Source organism: Carassius gibelio, chromosome A24, assembly GCF_023724105.1.
Source record: "Carassius gibelio isolate Cgi1373 ecotype wild population from Czech Republic chromosome A24, carGib1.2-hapl.c, whole genome shotgun sequence".
NCBI classification, from domain to species: Eukaryota; Metazoa; Chordata; class Actinopteri; order Cypriniformes; family Cyprinidae; genus Carassius; species Carassius gibelio.
Window position 1 is genome coordinate 15,296,048 of NC_068394.1, and position 17,157 is coordinate 15,313,204.

The 17,157-nt window shown below is 41.2% G+C and overlaps 1 protein-coding gene and 1 long non-coding RNA gene across 6 annotated transcripts in view; both read right to left on the bottom strand.

Moving 5' to 3' along the window:
- Nucleotides 1-17,157, bottom strand: part of nrp1a (neuropilin 1a) — a 62,187-nt gene that overhangs the window by 11,294 nt on the left and 33,736 nt on the right. For all 5 annotated transcript variants that reach the window (XM_052542630.1, XM_052542633.1, XM_052542629.1 and 2 more), the window contains 3 exons: nucleotides 15,372-15,538; nucleotides 8,064-8,219; nucleotides 5,476-5,620 (listed from right to left, as the gene is read on the bottom strand). In XM_052542630.1, coding sequence (XP_052398590.1) covers nucleotides 5,476-5,620; nucleotides 8,064-8,219; nucleotides 15,372-15,538 — 468 coding nt within the window. The remainder of the gene's footprint in view (nucleotides 1-5,475; nucleotides 5,621-8,063; nucleotides 8,220-15,371; nucleotides 15,539-17,157) is intronic.
- LOC127946217 (uncharacterized) lies at nucleotides 20-2,271 on the bottom strand. The gene is made up of 2 exons (XR_008151030.1): nucleotides 2,031-2,271; nucleotides 20-1,957 (listed from the first exon to the last, which is right to left on the bottom strand). It is a non-coding gene; the product is annotated as an uncharacterized LOC127946217 (long non-coding RNA).

The following is a 17,157-nucleotide window of genomic DNA, read 5'->3' on the forward strand; positions in this document are numbered from 1 at the left end:
CAAACAACACGAGAACCAGTAAGTGATAAAACAATCTTTATTTAAATATTTAAAAATAGCTTGGGGAATAGGGAAAGGGCAATTAAAACTAAACTCTGACTCGGTCCTCCAGATGGGCTATGGCCGGGAAGAGGTCAGGGAGCAAGGGGGCCACGGGGATCCGGGGCGTGGGGCTCGGGGCCAGGCCAGAGTCTTAGGTATCCGTAGCGCCCTCCTTCTTCCTCCTCTTCGCTGAATACAACTCACGGTAAGTACTGGTTCACACAGTTCGTTCTCGGGGTGCTCACTCTCTTTCTCTTCCTCCACAGGCAACGGCTGGGACGCAAAGGCACAGTTAATTCGGCTTGGTTTTGCTCTCACCTCTTCACTGATTTCAGCTCACAGTAAGTACTGGTTCACACAGTTCGTTCCTTGGGTGCTCACTCGCTTTCTCTTTCTCCACAGGCAGCGGCGTAAGTACAGGTTTCCTCGGTCTCTCCTCGTGTTACCCACTCTCTCTCCTTTTCTCTCCACAGATATCAACTTGGGCACAATAGCACAGTTAGTTTGCTTTGAATGGCTCTCACCTCTGGGCTGGACACAGCGTACTGTAAGTACAGGTTTCGCTCTATTTCTCCTCGCGTTATCCACTCTCTCTCCTCCTCTCTACAGGTATCAACTTGGACACAAAACACAGTTACTCTGCTTTGGATGGCTTTCACCTCTGGGCTGGACACAACGTACCGTAAGTACAGGGTTCGCTCTATTCCTCCTCGTGTTATTCACTCTCTCTCCTTTTCTCTCCACAGGTATCAACTTGGGCACAATAGCACAGTTAGTTTGCTTTGAATGACTCTCACCTCTGGGCTGAACACAGCGTACTGTAAGTACAGGTTTCCTCTGTTTCTCCTTGTGTTACTCACTCTCTCTTTCCTTTTCTCTACAGGTATCAACTTGGACACAAAACACAGTTACTCTGCTTTGGATGGCTTTCACCTCTGGGCTGGACACAACGTACTGTAAGTACAGGATTCGCTCTATTCCTCCTCGTGTTATTCACTCTCTCTCCTTTTCTCTCCACAGGTATCAACTTGGGCACAATGGCACAGTTAGTTTGCTTTGAATGGCTCTCACCTCTGGGCTGGACACAGCGTACTGTAAGTACAGGTTTCGCTCTATTTCTCCTCGCGTTATCCACTCTCTCTCCTCCTCTCTACAGGTATCAACTTGGACACAAAACACAGTTACTCTGCTTTGGATGGCTTTCACCTCTGGGCTGGACACAACGTACTGTAAGTACAGGATTCGCTCTATTCCTCCTCGTGTTATTCACTCTCTCTCCTTTTCTCTCCACAGGTATCAACTTGGACACAATAGCACAGTTAGTTTGCTTTGAATGACTCTCACCTCTGGGCTGAACACAGCGTACCGTGCTATCTCCGGAGATCTGAAGCACGCTCACAACATATACTGTACTGAACTAGGCTAGAACCAGCAGTCTCCTTGTCCTCCCGCGACGGAGTGCGTGAAGGCGGGGGTTTATCTGACAGGACACACGGCAATACACAGCAACCCACAGCAATATACAGCACCACGTCAAAATTATAGGTTTCCACAGCACGAAGACTCACCCACCACACTCAGTGTACAAAAAGGACACCCGTCTTCCTTCACTTTGCTTGGTTCGGATCCGGCGATGGAATATGCGGCCTAGCTAGTGATGTCGTCGTTGTGACTACTTCAATAAGTATTCCTTCGGCTCTCCCACCACGCTATATTAGGGGTAGGGCCGCCCTCCTCCTCCTGGGGAGATCTACACAACGCCAGGTCAATATACAGGGCACTTTCGGCTTGCTCTTAGTACTCACATCAATGCCGCTTCCAATCCCCTTTTTCACGTCGTCTCAATTCGCCGAATAATCCGTTCACTTCTCAACCTTTAAGGTTCGCGATGTCTTCACAATCATACAATTCCAGCCTGAGGGAGAGAGAGAGTTAGACAGCCACCAGCAGCGCACCAAGGCGGGCACGACACAGTGCTTCACACACACCAGAAAGAGCTCCCAGACTGTGAAATAACTTGGCCTTAAGTACTGCCTTGTCCAGCGTATCCTCCAATCACCAACCGCTGTCCCTAACTAGGCACAGGTGCATCGAATTCCCTGATTTTCCCTCTTACGGTGCTACCGGAAGTTCCGGTGTTCTGTTTTTCCGGTCCGGGCGGAAACACTCCCGGGCGGAACCAAACTTCCCGAATTTTGGTTCCGCCCCTAAAGATCGTCACCTTGTGACACTAACTAGCCAAACCCCAATCCCTCGGTGAGACTGTTGTCTAACCTACCATGGCTGTGGCAAAACAAATGTACCTTTATTTGTCATGCCAATAAAACACATGGACGCAGAGAATAAGAGAGCTGTTTGAGAACATATTGGAAAAGCAACGTGTCTATGAAAGATTAGATTAGCTTTGGTGTGGGTGAGTCTGAGAGGAAGAAAGGAAAAACAATGATGTTGGTTGATAAACCTGGTAGAAATGGTCACATCTCAATGAGCTGGGAAACGTTCTTACCAACAACCTAAAGTGGTCACGGACCATAAAGAGGCTGAACAAAGAGAGAAGGAAAGACATTTATTGCACAGGAAAGACAGATGAAGTGGATAGAAGAGATAAGAAACCCCTTGTTCTCTTTGTTTCTCTCTCTCCATCTTCCTTTCACCACTGACCTTGTGCATTAATTCCTCTGCCTCTTTTCTCAAGCTACTTAATTAAACATTTCTCTAGTGAATCTACCTTTTATTTCTGAACAGTGTGTCACCCTCCTCTTCAGTCTTGCTCCACTTATACCTTCATTTAATTTAGTTTTTCATCTGCTTTCTTATTCACCTCATTCAAAGCTATCCCTTCATTTATCTTGCAATCAATCTATCTTCATCTCTTCAAACTGACTTCCTTTGTTGGATTTTTCATGCTTTGCTACATTTAGGCAAAAGCAGGTTGAGTTTGAGGGAAATTATCAGACATGCAGCACTGGCCAACTGACTGTGTCTTGCCTGTCACAGCTTTTTTACCTTCTCCTGCGCAGTGAGATTTGTGACCTGCCAGCGATACCATAATCTACAATCATCACCCGTGGAGCAGGAAAGCGCCAGAGACAATCTTGAACGAGTCATAGATGAACCTAATGTCCCGTGAAATACCACCAGAACAGAGTTTTCATTTATAACACTGCCTTAGTACTTTCTCTGTAGTTTTGGAACGGAAAGAGCACTTGTCTGTGACCCCTTTAGAGAGTTCAAATGTGAGTTCCAGCCTTCTAAAACAACAAATGATTGGGTGTTTGATTTTCCCATTGTTTGTTTGTGGATGTACAGTCTGGGGTTGAGTTTTTTTGTACCCTTGCCAAATATGTATAATGTCTCTGGATATAATATCTGATATATGCATGCCAAATTATATTGGGACCTGAATGAAAAAGATCTGCACGAAGGTGGTTGACCTTCAAAGTTTGGAAGTCAACCAAGTTTATTTTCAATCCACTGGCTGGCACTGTCATCAGGACCTGTTTATGGATCTCAGATGGGGATGCATGGTAGAAGCTCCTGGTGTGGTAGACCCTGACAGACACACCCTGAGGGTGGACTGGGCCATGTGCATTGCTTGTTTTGTCTGTTGGTTTGGTCTGTGCACAGCACATAAAGGCTGGATGACCACACACAGATGGTTTTATTTACAAACAGCGGGAGGACGTTTTTTAATGGCTGTGTTTTGATGTGGAAAGGCTATCAGACCTGAACTGTGCACAAGACCACCTCCTAACTGCTGGCAGGCATCCACTGTGGGTAGTATCAAGATACTGTGCTAACAAACTAAGAGTCCAGGAATAGTGTTTATGGCAGTACCTTGGTAAAGGGATATGTACTGTACTTTGTTGAAGTGGCATCTGATGGTAATACCAGTATGGTACATGGTACAGTATATGCCCTTGCAAAAAAGTAATGTGGCGCAACCATGGTAAAATGGTAATAGTATCACTTGATGATACTTTGGTATTTTTACATAACTTTCTACTAAAATAATGGAGTTTATGTGCTACTCAAAGGGTACTTTTAACGTTTTTAGACATGTACCGTGACATTCTTGGTAGTACCATGGTAAATATGCAAAAAGTTTCTAAATATATCTTTTAAAACATGCTTAACGTTGTCCAAAAATATGCAGTGGTAATGCCACTGCAATTGTTAGAAATTGAAACTAGAGGGAGAAACTTTCCTAATCATTCGCCCAACTTGACCGCATCATCACAAGCCCAATGCACACTGATGATGTCACTGGGAGGCCTCCGCTCTTGTGATGTGTTTAGAAAGCGGTTTGTTGACCCGTTCAAAACACGACTGCAACAGCTGCTCTCCAGAACTGCGGTGAACCGCACATATACACACACAAATATACAACCAGTGCTAAATCTGTGTACACACGCAGACTCAAAAATAAGGCACTAGGCATGTTGAACATAAAGCTGATAGACGGCGCGTAATGGCAAATACACTTGCCCTCCTTCTACACATATGAGGAAATGTTCTCAGCAGGAAGGCGCTGATGATATAAAAGCCTTTGCAATCAAAGCTCTGTAGGGTGGAGCCATGCCAAAACATGCAGATGAGTATGCAAATGAAGACAGAGCCAGCTGGGCCTGACTGTGGCTGGTGGGTGTAGATCTCACCGTGTGCAATAGCATGTGCAATATGTACATCTGTGGCTACATCCACAGGCAGCCGGAGCTTTCCCTATCCAATCTTTTTTTTCACCTCCTCTTAAGAAATATCTATGTCCACACGAAACAACGAAACTGACACAAGACAATGTAGTATACATGCCAGACCAGCATGTGGTGCTGTAATTCTGCCACAGAGATACACTAAAAATGGAGAAGACTTGGACTACATGAATAAAGCTTGCATGCGGTATATACAAGTGAACATGGAACAATACATTTATTAATCTGTGTTAATGTTAAAAAGTCAATAGTTCTGGACAAAACATCTGTGTGTTTTCGAGAGAGGCTGAGAGGTTAGCGCACGGGTGAGGAGGGTAGAGGCAGAATTGGGGTAGGAGTGGAGAGGTTGCAGCAGCATCCGTGCACGCTGAGAACGCCATTCATTTTGAATAAAGTACATCCAAATGTGGGGAAACATGAATACACGGTCCTTTTAGTTGACATGAACACTTGTCTATTACGCAATAGCTCCTCAAACATTGCACATGCACATGGCTTTCAGAGGCATGAATAAACACCTTCCTCCAAAGCAAGCAAAACCTAAACCATTTAATTGAAAGATCATGATGGGGTGGTGTGTTGACAAAACATTGCCTCTGAATCGGAATTAACACTCCTCTTCTATACATGTATATTTTTGAAGCGTGCCAGTTGTATAATTGACAGTTTGTTTTGAAGCCAGTAAAAATTAATAAACAAATTGCAGATTCTTGGAACCAACCTGAGATTTTGCATCCATACACTTCGAAGCGCAGGGCGATGCCGGCCTCCCAGGAGTAGGGTCGGATCCGGAGGTATCGCGTCAATGTGGGCTTGGGAAATATGGATTTCACTACATCAGTGGGGTTGGTGTTCCCTTGGAAAATCTGACAAACGAAGACCAAACACATTCATTATTAACATTGTTTGTTTAAGGAACTCAGCAAAGACAGACCTTTGAGGCCAGGGACTTACCTAACACTCACCCCAAGAAACAGAGAGAAATAACAGGAAAGTGTTTAGAGCAGCGTCTTCAAATGTGACAACCTAAATAGTGCCTGAATTATTATTATTTTTTCTCTGGAGCCAACTGGGTAGCCATACAAAGGCCACTTTGTAATGTCAGAGTCTGGGTTACAACTAGAGCTGAATGTTTTTGACGCTTCAGTTACACAGTGGTTTCTGTTGTTGTTGCAACAGACATAGTGATGAATCAGATTGTGTTATGACCATGGGCACTAATTCTTACTGACAACTAGCAGATGTTCTCTGTGAAGGGAGGATGTAAAATTGTTAGAAGAAGATGAATGAAAGTAAAGGCAACCTTGTTTATAGTACCTTGTTTCACAGGTCACTAGGTACAACAGGTTTACCACCATTTTATAAAAGCAACAGGTCACCTGCTACAATGATTTAACAATGCTGTAAGAATGATGAAATCACTGTAATGCACAGCCGCTCTCTCAGAATATTGCTTTAAGATCAGTATGTTCAACTCAATTGTAAACTAGACAAGGTCAAACTGTAAGCCGTTCAGGATGGCCAAGTGTTGCTCAGGCCCAGTCAGGGCACACTGCCATCCGTCTATCCCAGAATCCATGCTGCTAATCGTGTCCCTGGGCACTACTTGTCAAAACGTGTGTGTCTGAGAGGGAGACACATGAGGAGCCATACACTATCTTTAAATGTCATGCCAATGCTCTGCTCTACTGCTCTAAGTAGAAAAAGGCTTTCCTTTGTGCAACAACCCCACATCCGAACTGCAGTTTCAGCAGTCTGTAAATGGGCCCTCACTTCACAAAAGCACTTTAGAGCCAGGCAGACAGAAACAAGGCACCGCACCTTAAAAATGCAAGCTCTAAAAAGAGAACAGTGTACTTTAGTTGAGGGTCGACACAGAAATTGGGCCTTTGGGTACATTTAAGCTCACTGTTACTTCCAGGCATGACGACACACACACACACACACACACACATATAGCGTCTAATTGGATTCCTGAGCTTGACAGGTCTGTTTCAATTTTTTATTACGCTGCATACAGAGACTGAATCTTTGGATCAGGTAAATCTCACAAATATCCAGTTCACATTTCTGACAGTAATCAGGTGAAAATTAAAATGACATAGCTTTTTGCAAAAAAAGTTATTTGAGATGAATTTCAAATTTGCATTGTGACAATATTTTAATGAAGTAAAAAAAAAAAGTACAATAAAGTAATTATATAAAAATATTTAATATAATGTCTTCCTGCAGTTAACTTTTCTGTGCTGAGAGACACGTTAGAGCCGTCTCAACCGATGGCTAATCGATCAGCGTCTCCTCAGTCCTCATTTAATCCTTAGCATCCTCAAGTGCATGATTAAATACTCTAAACCTGGTAAACCTTCCCAGAATGCTCCCTTCTCTCACGGTCTCCATTTGCCACACTCTATTTATTAACTTGTTTTGTTTTTTCCTTTCAAAGAAACACAGCCCTACCACAAATGTTGACATCATTCCTTAAAGAGAGAAAAAAGGATATCAGTCAGACTACTGTGGTGGCTCTGGAGTTGGAGTTTTTACAGTTCTTGCAAATTCAGTCTTTAAAGCGGGCGTATTAACATACCACACTGGGCACATAATGGAGTCGGAGAAACACAAGCCCTGTGGAACACATGAGTGTGGCATTCCCGTCTGGATCTGGAGCATGGACTGGTGTAACGGAGGCACACAGTGACAGCGCTACAATACAGGAAGATGTTTACAGGGCTTCCTGCCAAGGAGCTGTTTAGTGGAAAGTGAATTGTACAGAACCAAACTTGGTCTTCTACCAGGACTTTCTAACAGTATTTCGTTGTTATATGAAATTGTAACATTTGTGTTCCAGGTTTAAAACAAGTTAAGCTTTTTCGACTGCTTTATTACCACAGAAAATACCTTTGACTTGTCGCTCAGTTTCAAAAAACAAACAAATATTTAGTATACAGTGCAAGTCTATAGTGTAATTGATTTTGGAAATTTTAAAAGCCGAAATGTGCAAGTTGTGTTTTTTTTTAAGTGTTTATAGTAGTTTTTCATACGACTTTTTGTTTCCTGGCATTTTAAATATTTTTTTTTTCTAGTTGTGCCAAGCTCTAAAATATTTTACTGGGTAGAAATTGACAATTAAAATTATCTTTTAAAAATCCAATCCAGTAAATCATGAACAAGTGGAGAAGTCATGGGGCTTTGAATATTGATGTGGACAATAAGGGTCTTGGAGTCAAAAAACCGTAAGAAGCAATGGGTTAAATCAGAAAAGGGATGCACTGCACCTTTAAGAAAAACCATGAAATGAAGCAAATAAGTCACCTTCTGTTTTGGGCCTTCCTTAATAGTTATCCAGTCTTCTCCGTTTGAGCTTACATCCACCTTGTAGGACTTCACATAGTATCTCTTGTTGGTCTCTTGAGAGATGGCTCCCTGTGTGCCGATCGCCGAGACGAAGCGCAGGAATCCAAGATCAACCTGAGGAGAGACGGACATTATTACTCCTATATTACTCTGAACAGAGGGAGTATCACTTTAAAAGTGGCTTATCGGGTGTTATATATTGAGCTCATGAGACCCAAGGTGAATATTAGAATGAAAGATTAATTTTAATGAATCCCAATTTAATAAAGCATAGTCGATGTGACAATTTAATTTCCTGAACGAGAGACAAGAGCTTATTGGATGAGGAAGGATATTTAACTTCACAGAGCCTGTACCAGAAAAAAAAAATAGGAGAAAGGAAACGTGCATTTCAGACGTGTGCTGTACTGAAAAATGAATGCTTCATAAAGAAGTCATGAGTTGTGATGTCATTCCCGTGTGTGTGTGTGTGTGTGTGTGTTGAGTGCGTCTGAGAGGCGGTCAGGAGAGTGTGGTCAGGGGTTACTGGAAGAGAAAACACTGTGGACAGAGATGTGGGTGATCTGGTCAAACCAGGACTATCAGAGCTGTAATAAAGACAGAAAATTGTTGTTGCGCAAAAGAAAACAATGGAGCAAATGGTGTTCTTTCAGCAGGATTCAGCAATACGCTTCCACAGAGAACATATACTAAGCAAACTGACAGTGAACTGTGCCAAGCTGTGGTTTTTAGCGAGATGCTTTAGTGCTCGGAAAAATAACCTGTCATAACCTGAAACTGATGTCATCCCATACAACATTTTCACAAAATGTCACTGGTGCACGTAGATTCAAAGTAGTGCTAAGACAATGTCAGTGGTACACAGCTGTCAAAGAGATAAAAAGAGCTAAAAAATGCAGGATAGCATCCATGTAGTGCACCTGCTCATCACCAATACTATTTCATTACATATCATATTCATTTTGTACTTAACATGAACTAAAATTATGGTTTTGCTACACTCAAACTCAATTAATGTAGAAAGAGCTAATCGCAAACTCTTAACTTAAAATTAGAAAATATGTTTAATATATAAGCACTAGTTTACCATATATGGAAATTATTATTTAATATACTGCATACATATTTTACATGCATTATTTTATATTTTCTTGTATTATAACCATTAAAATATGAATGTATACAAAAATTATGACTGTTTTCAAACAGGTTGCCTAAAGAATTTCTCTGTCTGCCATTGGCCAGAAAATCAGTTAGTTTTGCCTTAAACTCACAGCATCGGTTGAGCTGTAGTTATGTCAGTATGGTCAGGATTCTGACCATAATAATGTTTTTAAAGCACTACACAAAGTCACGGAGAACATCCTTTCCAGAGAAATCAACTTATAAAATGGTTTACTTATAGCTGCCTATGCTCATTAAACTAGGATAGGAGAAAATATTTTAACATCAGAAAACATATTTCACACGTCATCTTTAAAAGCAAACAGTACCAACTGGAGATTAAGGGAAAGCCCTAGTTCTTCATGGGAACTCCCTGGCTGAGAAACTCCACTTTCTGGCTTTCAGAAAACAAGCCATTCCAAAAGAGTATCACACTTCCTTATAAGGAGACAGGCCAGACTTGACTGTGGGCATTTCACCTGAAATATCATGACCACACAAGCAAAAATAATGATGAATTATATCATTTTCGGGTAAGAAAATATTTGTACAGTTGAAACCACAAAGACCAGGAGTAGCCAAATCATTGTATTACTCACTAGTGTGACTATGCAGTTTTACAATGGTCAAGCCAATTTAAAGTCTACTGCAACCACTGTGAGAAAGTGTTCAAACTGGAATCCATACGTCTCCAGAGGAAAATGTGTCCTCAAGCCAGATAACTCTGCAAATCATGTCCTCTGCTTGTTGTTTTGTGTTCTTCTACATTCTTTCATTTCTTTATTGGATGCTGGAGGTTATGTTAAGAGTCCGAAGATATCCTACTTAGTAGACTAATACAATAATGCAGTTCTCTACATGACATAACATGACATTAAAAAAAAAAAAAAACACTAAACATTTGATTAATTTATATTGCTGGCTAGAACCCAGATGTAACTCTTTTCATAATTATGTCATGGGAAATTCTGGTATGATAAAACTTGCTCATTTTGCCCAGAGACCATCTGTGAAGTATGGACCTCAGTTTAATTTTTCAGAGCTAATTGAATTTACAGAGAGTGTGTGTTTTATTACATCAGAGCCTCTCTCTCTCTCTCTCTCTCTCTCTCTCTGTGTGTGTGTGTGTGTGTGTGTGCGCGCGTGTGTGTGTGTGTGTGCATTGGAAGGCACAGTTCTTGCCTTGTCCTTGGCCTGCATAGTAGGAAGTGGCAGAAATCTCATTTGTCTAAACCTAGTGCAAACTCACTGAAGCTTCTTGTGCTAATTGTGTTAAACAAGTGTCATCCATGTCTGTCTGTTTCCCAAAGCTGTCGTGTTCATCCTAGCATGGTCTTATTATGGGGTTTGGTGGCTATTTCAACAGTTTTTACAGAATGGTTACTTTGTTTTGTGTGCTTGTAGGAAGTTGATTACATTATTTAATTTTTTCAGTGTCTTTCCCGAAACTATTTGTCATTTGCAGTTCTTCATTTTCTGGTCTGCCAAAATAAAGGATATTTCTTTCTCTGTTCTGTCAATTGTCTTGCCTCTTTCACCCTTGTCTTGCATATTAACAAAAAAAATCTACTAGTTTTTGGTCAATCGTTAAAACCACAACTGTTCTTGTGTATCTAAGGCTCAAACGCCATCTGGTGCAGGTTAGCCAGGAGGAACTAAGACGTTGAGCAGACAGATGCGCGACGGCCCAGTCAAAGCAAACACAAATGTGGGACGCAGGTTTCGCAGGGCAAAGCTCTACTTCATCCATCAAACCACAGCTTCCTCCCACCATCCCATCCCACGACACCTGGTTGCTCTGAAAGCTCCTCTAAAATTCCATTAACCACAGGTATAATTAATTCACATTTTCATGAAAATTGTATTACTGCCAGCTGAGAGATCTATAGGCTCCTCGAAGACCTCACATTCATCATGCAATTTACCTAGCGGAATTAGCTAGGGTTATTTTTAGAACTTTTTTTTACATTTTTAAAATTATGCATGTGCCTGAATGGTGATCAAGTGCTTCTCTTCCCAAACCAATCTAATAAGGTGGAGGGTTTTAAAGTGGGACGAATATTAAAAACACGCACACAAAGACAGAGAGAGAAAGAGAGAAAATAATATCATTTGTATCATAGTTGAGGAGATGACCCATAACTTATCAACTCACCTAAAAAAAAAAAAAAAAAAAAAAAACTGTTAATTTAACCATAACCATGTTTTTTGGTTTTATTTATAATAAAACCATGGTTAACTTTTATAAGGGGAGAATTTATGAGTCAGGCTACAGATCTGTTATCACATGGTTCACATCATTACATTTTTTTGTTCATATTAGACACAAGCTCACCAATGACAATTAAAATTGGATTTCCTCTGACATGAATTAGCATAAATTCCATAACGCTAGCCTCTGGACCCCTTTCACTTTAGCAGAAGAGCTTAATGTATCCAACATACACCTGGATTCATATTTAATTGCTAGAAAATTCAAATCAAAGAAGATTTAAAAGTGTTCAAGCTAATTACATGTAGGCATGGTTTAAACTCGAAATCATAAGAATGTACCTAGCGCAGGTGTGATGCTAGCAGGGTGGCCTAGCTTGACACCAGCTCTGCAGGCTTTGTCAGTAGAGACTCTCATGTTAATTACAGTCCCACTGTCTAATTACTCATCAGCTGGCAGGAGAACAGCACCCGTCTTAAAATAGCAACAGCTAGTCCTTTGATTGAAGAGAGAAAAAAATCTAAGCAAAACAATGGAGAGCGGACATAGCTGCGTCTAGATGACCATCACTAATGGAAAGCATATGTAGATGATGCGAAGGTAAACAGGATATGGCCAAGTGCATTGTTTCTGGAGGGACATTTCGCCCCTAAGTCTTGCTCATTCTCGCTTTTTCCCTTCGCTACATTCAACTTTCCTCGACAAGAGCCTGAGAGGAATATTTTTCTCAGAGGATGTCTGTAATTAGTGCCTGCTTGATGGCCATTCCGACCTGTTTTTATAGGAAATGGGTCAGCAACTTAAGGCAGTGGCCCAGTGGATAAGAATAAGAGGGTGGGGTGGTGTCTCAAATACTTGTTTCCATGTTCAATTAGCCGACACAAAACCTGGTTTTTAAACTTGATTGCCCTTATTGCTTTGAACGTTCTGACCTCTTGTCAGAGATACTTTAATGAACAAAATGAACGTAAACATCCTCTCCTGTGATGCGAAAGAGAAAAGTCCTGATCAAACCATTCAGCTGAACGCAGGACAGAAGTATGCAGCGGGTTTATAAATGACCCACTGTGTATTCCAAGCACTGCTGCATAAATGCAAGTGGCTGACGTGTTTCTGTAGACCTGAGGATGAGAACGATTGCGAGGCTGAGATAAATGAAACTGAACATGATCTCTGAGCAACTTCTATTCAGCCATTAATGCTAGACAGGAGCTTTCAACTATTGACACTTGACTTTTTCCCAGATCAAAATGCATAATTTATAAAAGTGCTTTGGTGCTGCTGGAGTGGATGAGCGTGCATTTATTGCATCACTCGCAATATGCCACACATTGCATTGATGTCTACCAAACAGGATCTGTTTTTTGTTACACCAAGCTCTCTATGGTACTGAAAATCTGCCATCTATAAGACCCTTCAGAGCTTCTTTTGTTTTAGGTTACGGTCTTCTATAAATCGGAAGTCTTTCCTTGAGAGAGAGGTGAAATGTGTTGTACAGATGTAGGTATCTCGGCTTGTCACGCTTTAACACAGTCTTCCGATTGAAACCAGGCCATTTCCATAAACATAGTAGACTGGAAGTTTTCAGAGCCAGATTCCCCTGTTCTCCAAGACTTCACCGCTTCTGTCATTCATCAAACGTCTGATAAAGACCTTAACGGACATTGCACAAACCCTTGTAAATGGACAAGGAAAATACTAGCCTATGTAGATTACTGGCTTAGCTCAAGATCTCCTGACCCTCGACTAATTATCAGGAGTGGAACGCTGGGAGCATAAGATCCTGAATCTAATTTGAAGCTGCATAAAAATGCTTAACAAACACTGTCTTTTTGACACCTTCTTGGTGGAAAAAAATGCCTGGGAAGAACCAGGCTTCTATGAATAATATAAGTGACATTTGAAAGTGTAAATGTAATAAATAATGAACTGATAATATGCGTTGGAGGACGCAGGAGTGAGCGAGTTGTGCGTGCCAAGTGGACTGCGCCATTAGATGGAGGAATACTGTTGTGGTGGGTCATGTTGCTTAATGGAAGCAAAATGAAGAATTCCACTCTTTTAATAACGCTTGTTATAATTAAACTCCTCCACAAGTGCTGGGCACGAGAGAGAGAACGAGCGCAGGACCTCTCCAAATTATAAATCATTCATCCTCGGCAGGGTTCCGCCTTTGTTCCCTTGGAAACAGATGTGCGGGGTTCATCTTTGACATCTGATTGGCGGAAAGGGATTTACAGGCACGGTACAGGAGGGCTGAAACAGAATACGTTTGATTTGCTCAAATTTCTCCCACCAAAAAGAGTACCCTTCCTCTAATCAATACCCTTTAGAGAATTCCAGGCGGCTGCAAAATTGTGTTCTCTTCAGCTCGATACTGCACTGTGGGAGGCGAGTCTGTTAGGGTTTCAATAATATCTGAAATGACTAAACAAGTTCAGCAAAGCCAAGACAGTTGCAAAGTCTACTTAATTATCCTGAATAAAATATGAAGTGGCAACTGTGAAATGATGTGGAACCGATTGGTTTGGGTGCAAGAAGATACATTTTCTCTCATCTTTAGATTCATTTAAGTCACATAAGCGGAATGTTTCTTTTCAGAAGACATCCCATTTGTTGGATACTATATAAAACTCAGTCGCACAAAAGCGTGTCAACACCACATCCCAAGCACTGATAAATATACTGTCATCTGACGAACATGAGAATCCTTCACTTAAAATGATGGTCTGTAAAATGAGTAGAAGCTAATTATCGACTGCTTCTCAAAGAACATCCTGGTAGAGAGTTAGGATAGTTCATTGTGCTCTCTACAACAGGCCTGATCAATACCATATTGACAGAGACTGGTAATCTATAAGCATAAACAAAGAAAGACTTTGAATTACTGTGATCAAAAGCATTTGAGAAATCGGCAACGGATAGACACTCAACTTGATCAGACTCCACATTAAATCCCCATATCCTACTAAGCGATGAAATTTCTTGCTAAAATGTGCAGCGGAATTTGTAGCAACTTGTCTCCAGTTCCACAGGAAATGCATACGTCTCACTTCTACAATGAAACTAAGAATTAAACATCCTGGTTCCTCTTCTCTGCTAAGTTGAGGCACCTTTCCTAATTCAATTAGTTTCTGATTTAGAACACAGACAGTATTTTGATAGCAATAAGGAAAATCTGCTTAACAGACCTCCCCTAGCAAATATTTGGCCGTGGGTCACGTCTGTTATTAGCCTCCTGAGGAGTGTCTTTGGCCCAAACTTTCCAGTCAGGCAAAGATTATAAAACAAGTCTGGGTTTTGAGGGTACCCTTGGGGTTTGGGTCACAGAAAAGCCCCAAAGTGCAAGAAGAGGCCAGCAGAGGTGCTGCAATGCTTTTCACAGATTCATGCGACTAAATAATCTGTTGTCACTGTCCTTGTGTGTGGTCACATTCCTTAGAATAAGTTTCAGGTTTCTCATTGTCTCTTGGACATTAAGATCATGTTAGATACACCCAGATGCATCTCATAGACAGTCTTTGTTAAGATTACAAGCATCTGTTGGCCAGGAAGACTCACTGGTGCCAAAGCAAACCAGTACATTTGGGTTTTTAACATTCCATGGCTGTCGACCAAAGGGCAAAATTCAACAGATGTTGCTGCTGGTCTTCGATACAGAACAGCAAGCCAGTGGCAAAAACATCAGCCTGTGAATGTGAATTCAGCTAGAGAAAGTTTCGAACTCAAAAATCATAAAAGCGTGAGGGAGTTTCAGACTTTTCTTCTATAGACCCGGCTTTTCTCTTCTTCAAAAAATATCACAGAATTGTCTATTCTCTGCCAAAGACAAATCCCTTCTCCATTACTCATTCATAATCTTCAGTATATGCGCGTGAATCATACAGTACCTGGATCCATTCTTTGTTTGAGTCCTCCACAGGGGTCCAACCGTTTTCAGGGTTGTTGAGTCTAGATCGTTCCGGAGACCAGCTGGGGTTGTATTGGGATGAGGCCATGATTTGGTCTGAATGGATTTCCCCAGTTTCCATACCCAAAGGCTCGGTGCAGTCAAAGTCTGGAGAAAGCACAGAGGAAAAAGGGGCAGTGTCATTTTGTGATCTAAATAAAGAATACATCAGATCATGACCCAAACTAAGGCCTTCCTCTTGGGAACAGGCCACTCAAAGAACCATAGGTTTCCATCTCTTAGCACCAGAATAAAACATACGCTCTCTTCGTGTACCTCTAAGCACAGTTTAATGGAAGCACTGTGGGAAGTGTACCACATTAAGACGCAAACCTTTATACATAAAACATTCAGTTTAAGCTCTTAAGTCCAGCGTTAAGAGAAATCTTGAGGTTCATAAAAGAAGTGCCTTTTGAAAGGTGCACAGTTCAGTGGCATTTCCCCAGCGTCAGCATTTGGAGGAATGGAAAGTCAGAGACGCTTCTGGCATGTCTGTGTTTTTAGATGGAAGGAGAGCAGGTTGTATATCACTCCTCATGGCATGCCACCCAGGATGCGCTCATTGCTGATTGTTTTGTGACGTTATGGGGGCATACTGGCCGTGTGTCTAAAACAAGCAAAATGCATGCTTTGACCCCCAAGGATCTTTTTTCCAGACTTTTCGGCACAGAATTTAGGACTCTGAGACAGTGAAGGATGGGGAACTGTTAAGCCTGAGGTGGGAGACATGCTAATTTATTTACAACAGGTCACAGACTCCAAACAAACACATATTGTGGTTTTAAATGTTAGGGAAATGCACACTGAAACATGGTGAGCTCGTGTTACCTAATATAACAGCGGGAGCTGTAAGCAAGTCACATACACACATACACAAACAACACAGCCCAAACATGCAGGTCTAAACACACACAGCAGATGGAGAAAGCATGTGTGTTATATAGACATTAGTTTTATTTATTCACACTAAGCCATAAGCCCTGTTCTGAAACCTAGTGATCTGTCTACCTACACAGCACTCGAAGGCATCACATTTTTGCTACCTTTTAAGATGCTTAATTTTGCCCAGCGTTGCATTTTATTCTGTGTAAAGTAACCAGTCACAGAATGCATTTTGCAAAATGAAAAGTCAAGAGAAATGTTAATATATAACTAAACATTTAATGGTTCTATAAATGTATAGCTTTTAATTCAAGATGGAAATATCATATTTTATCCAATTTCCTTTTATATATCCTTCCATATCCTATATACTTTTTTCAAAATACCAACATGTTGTAGAATATTATATGCAAAGGTATTTAAGTGCTTATTCACTTCTTTAGCATAGCAACTCTTGCTAACACTAATCTCAAAATCAAAAGGGATTGTGGAGTATTTTATGCGCTTCTCATGAATTTCCCTCTTTTACCCTTGAAACTAAATCTTAACATTACTCCTTCTCTTTTATCTCTCTAACTCTTCAAGCCATCTATCCATTTTCCAGCCTTCCATTCTTTAGAAGAATGACTGAAAACAACCAGATCTCTCGTCTGATTACATCTGGCATCTGTCACTGTTTGGGCGCACTCTGCAGAGACCATAAATCTATGACGGATCTCTGACAAAATCCTCTACAAAAAGACTTATTGCCAATGGCGATCTCCTTCCTTCCTGCAAAGCACAATATACTGGTAAACATGTCGAACTGTGAGAGAATGCTACAGAATGTAAATTTATGGGGCCAA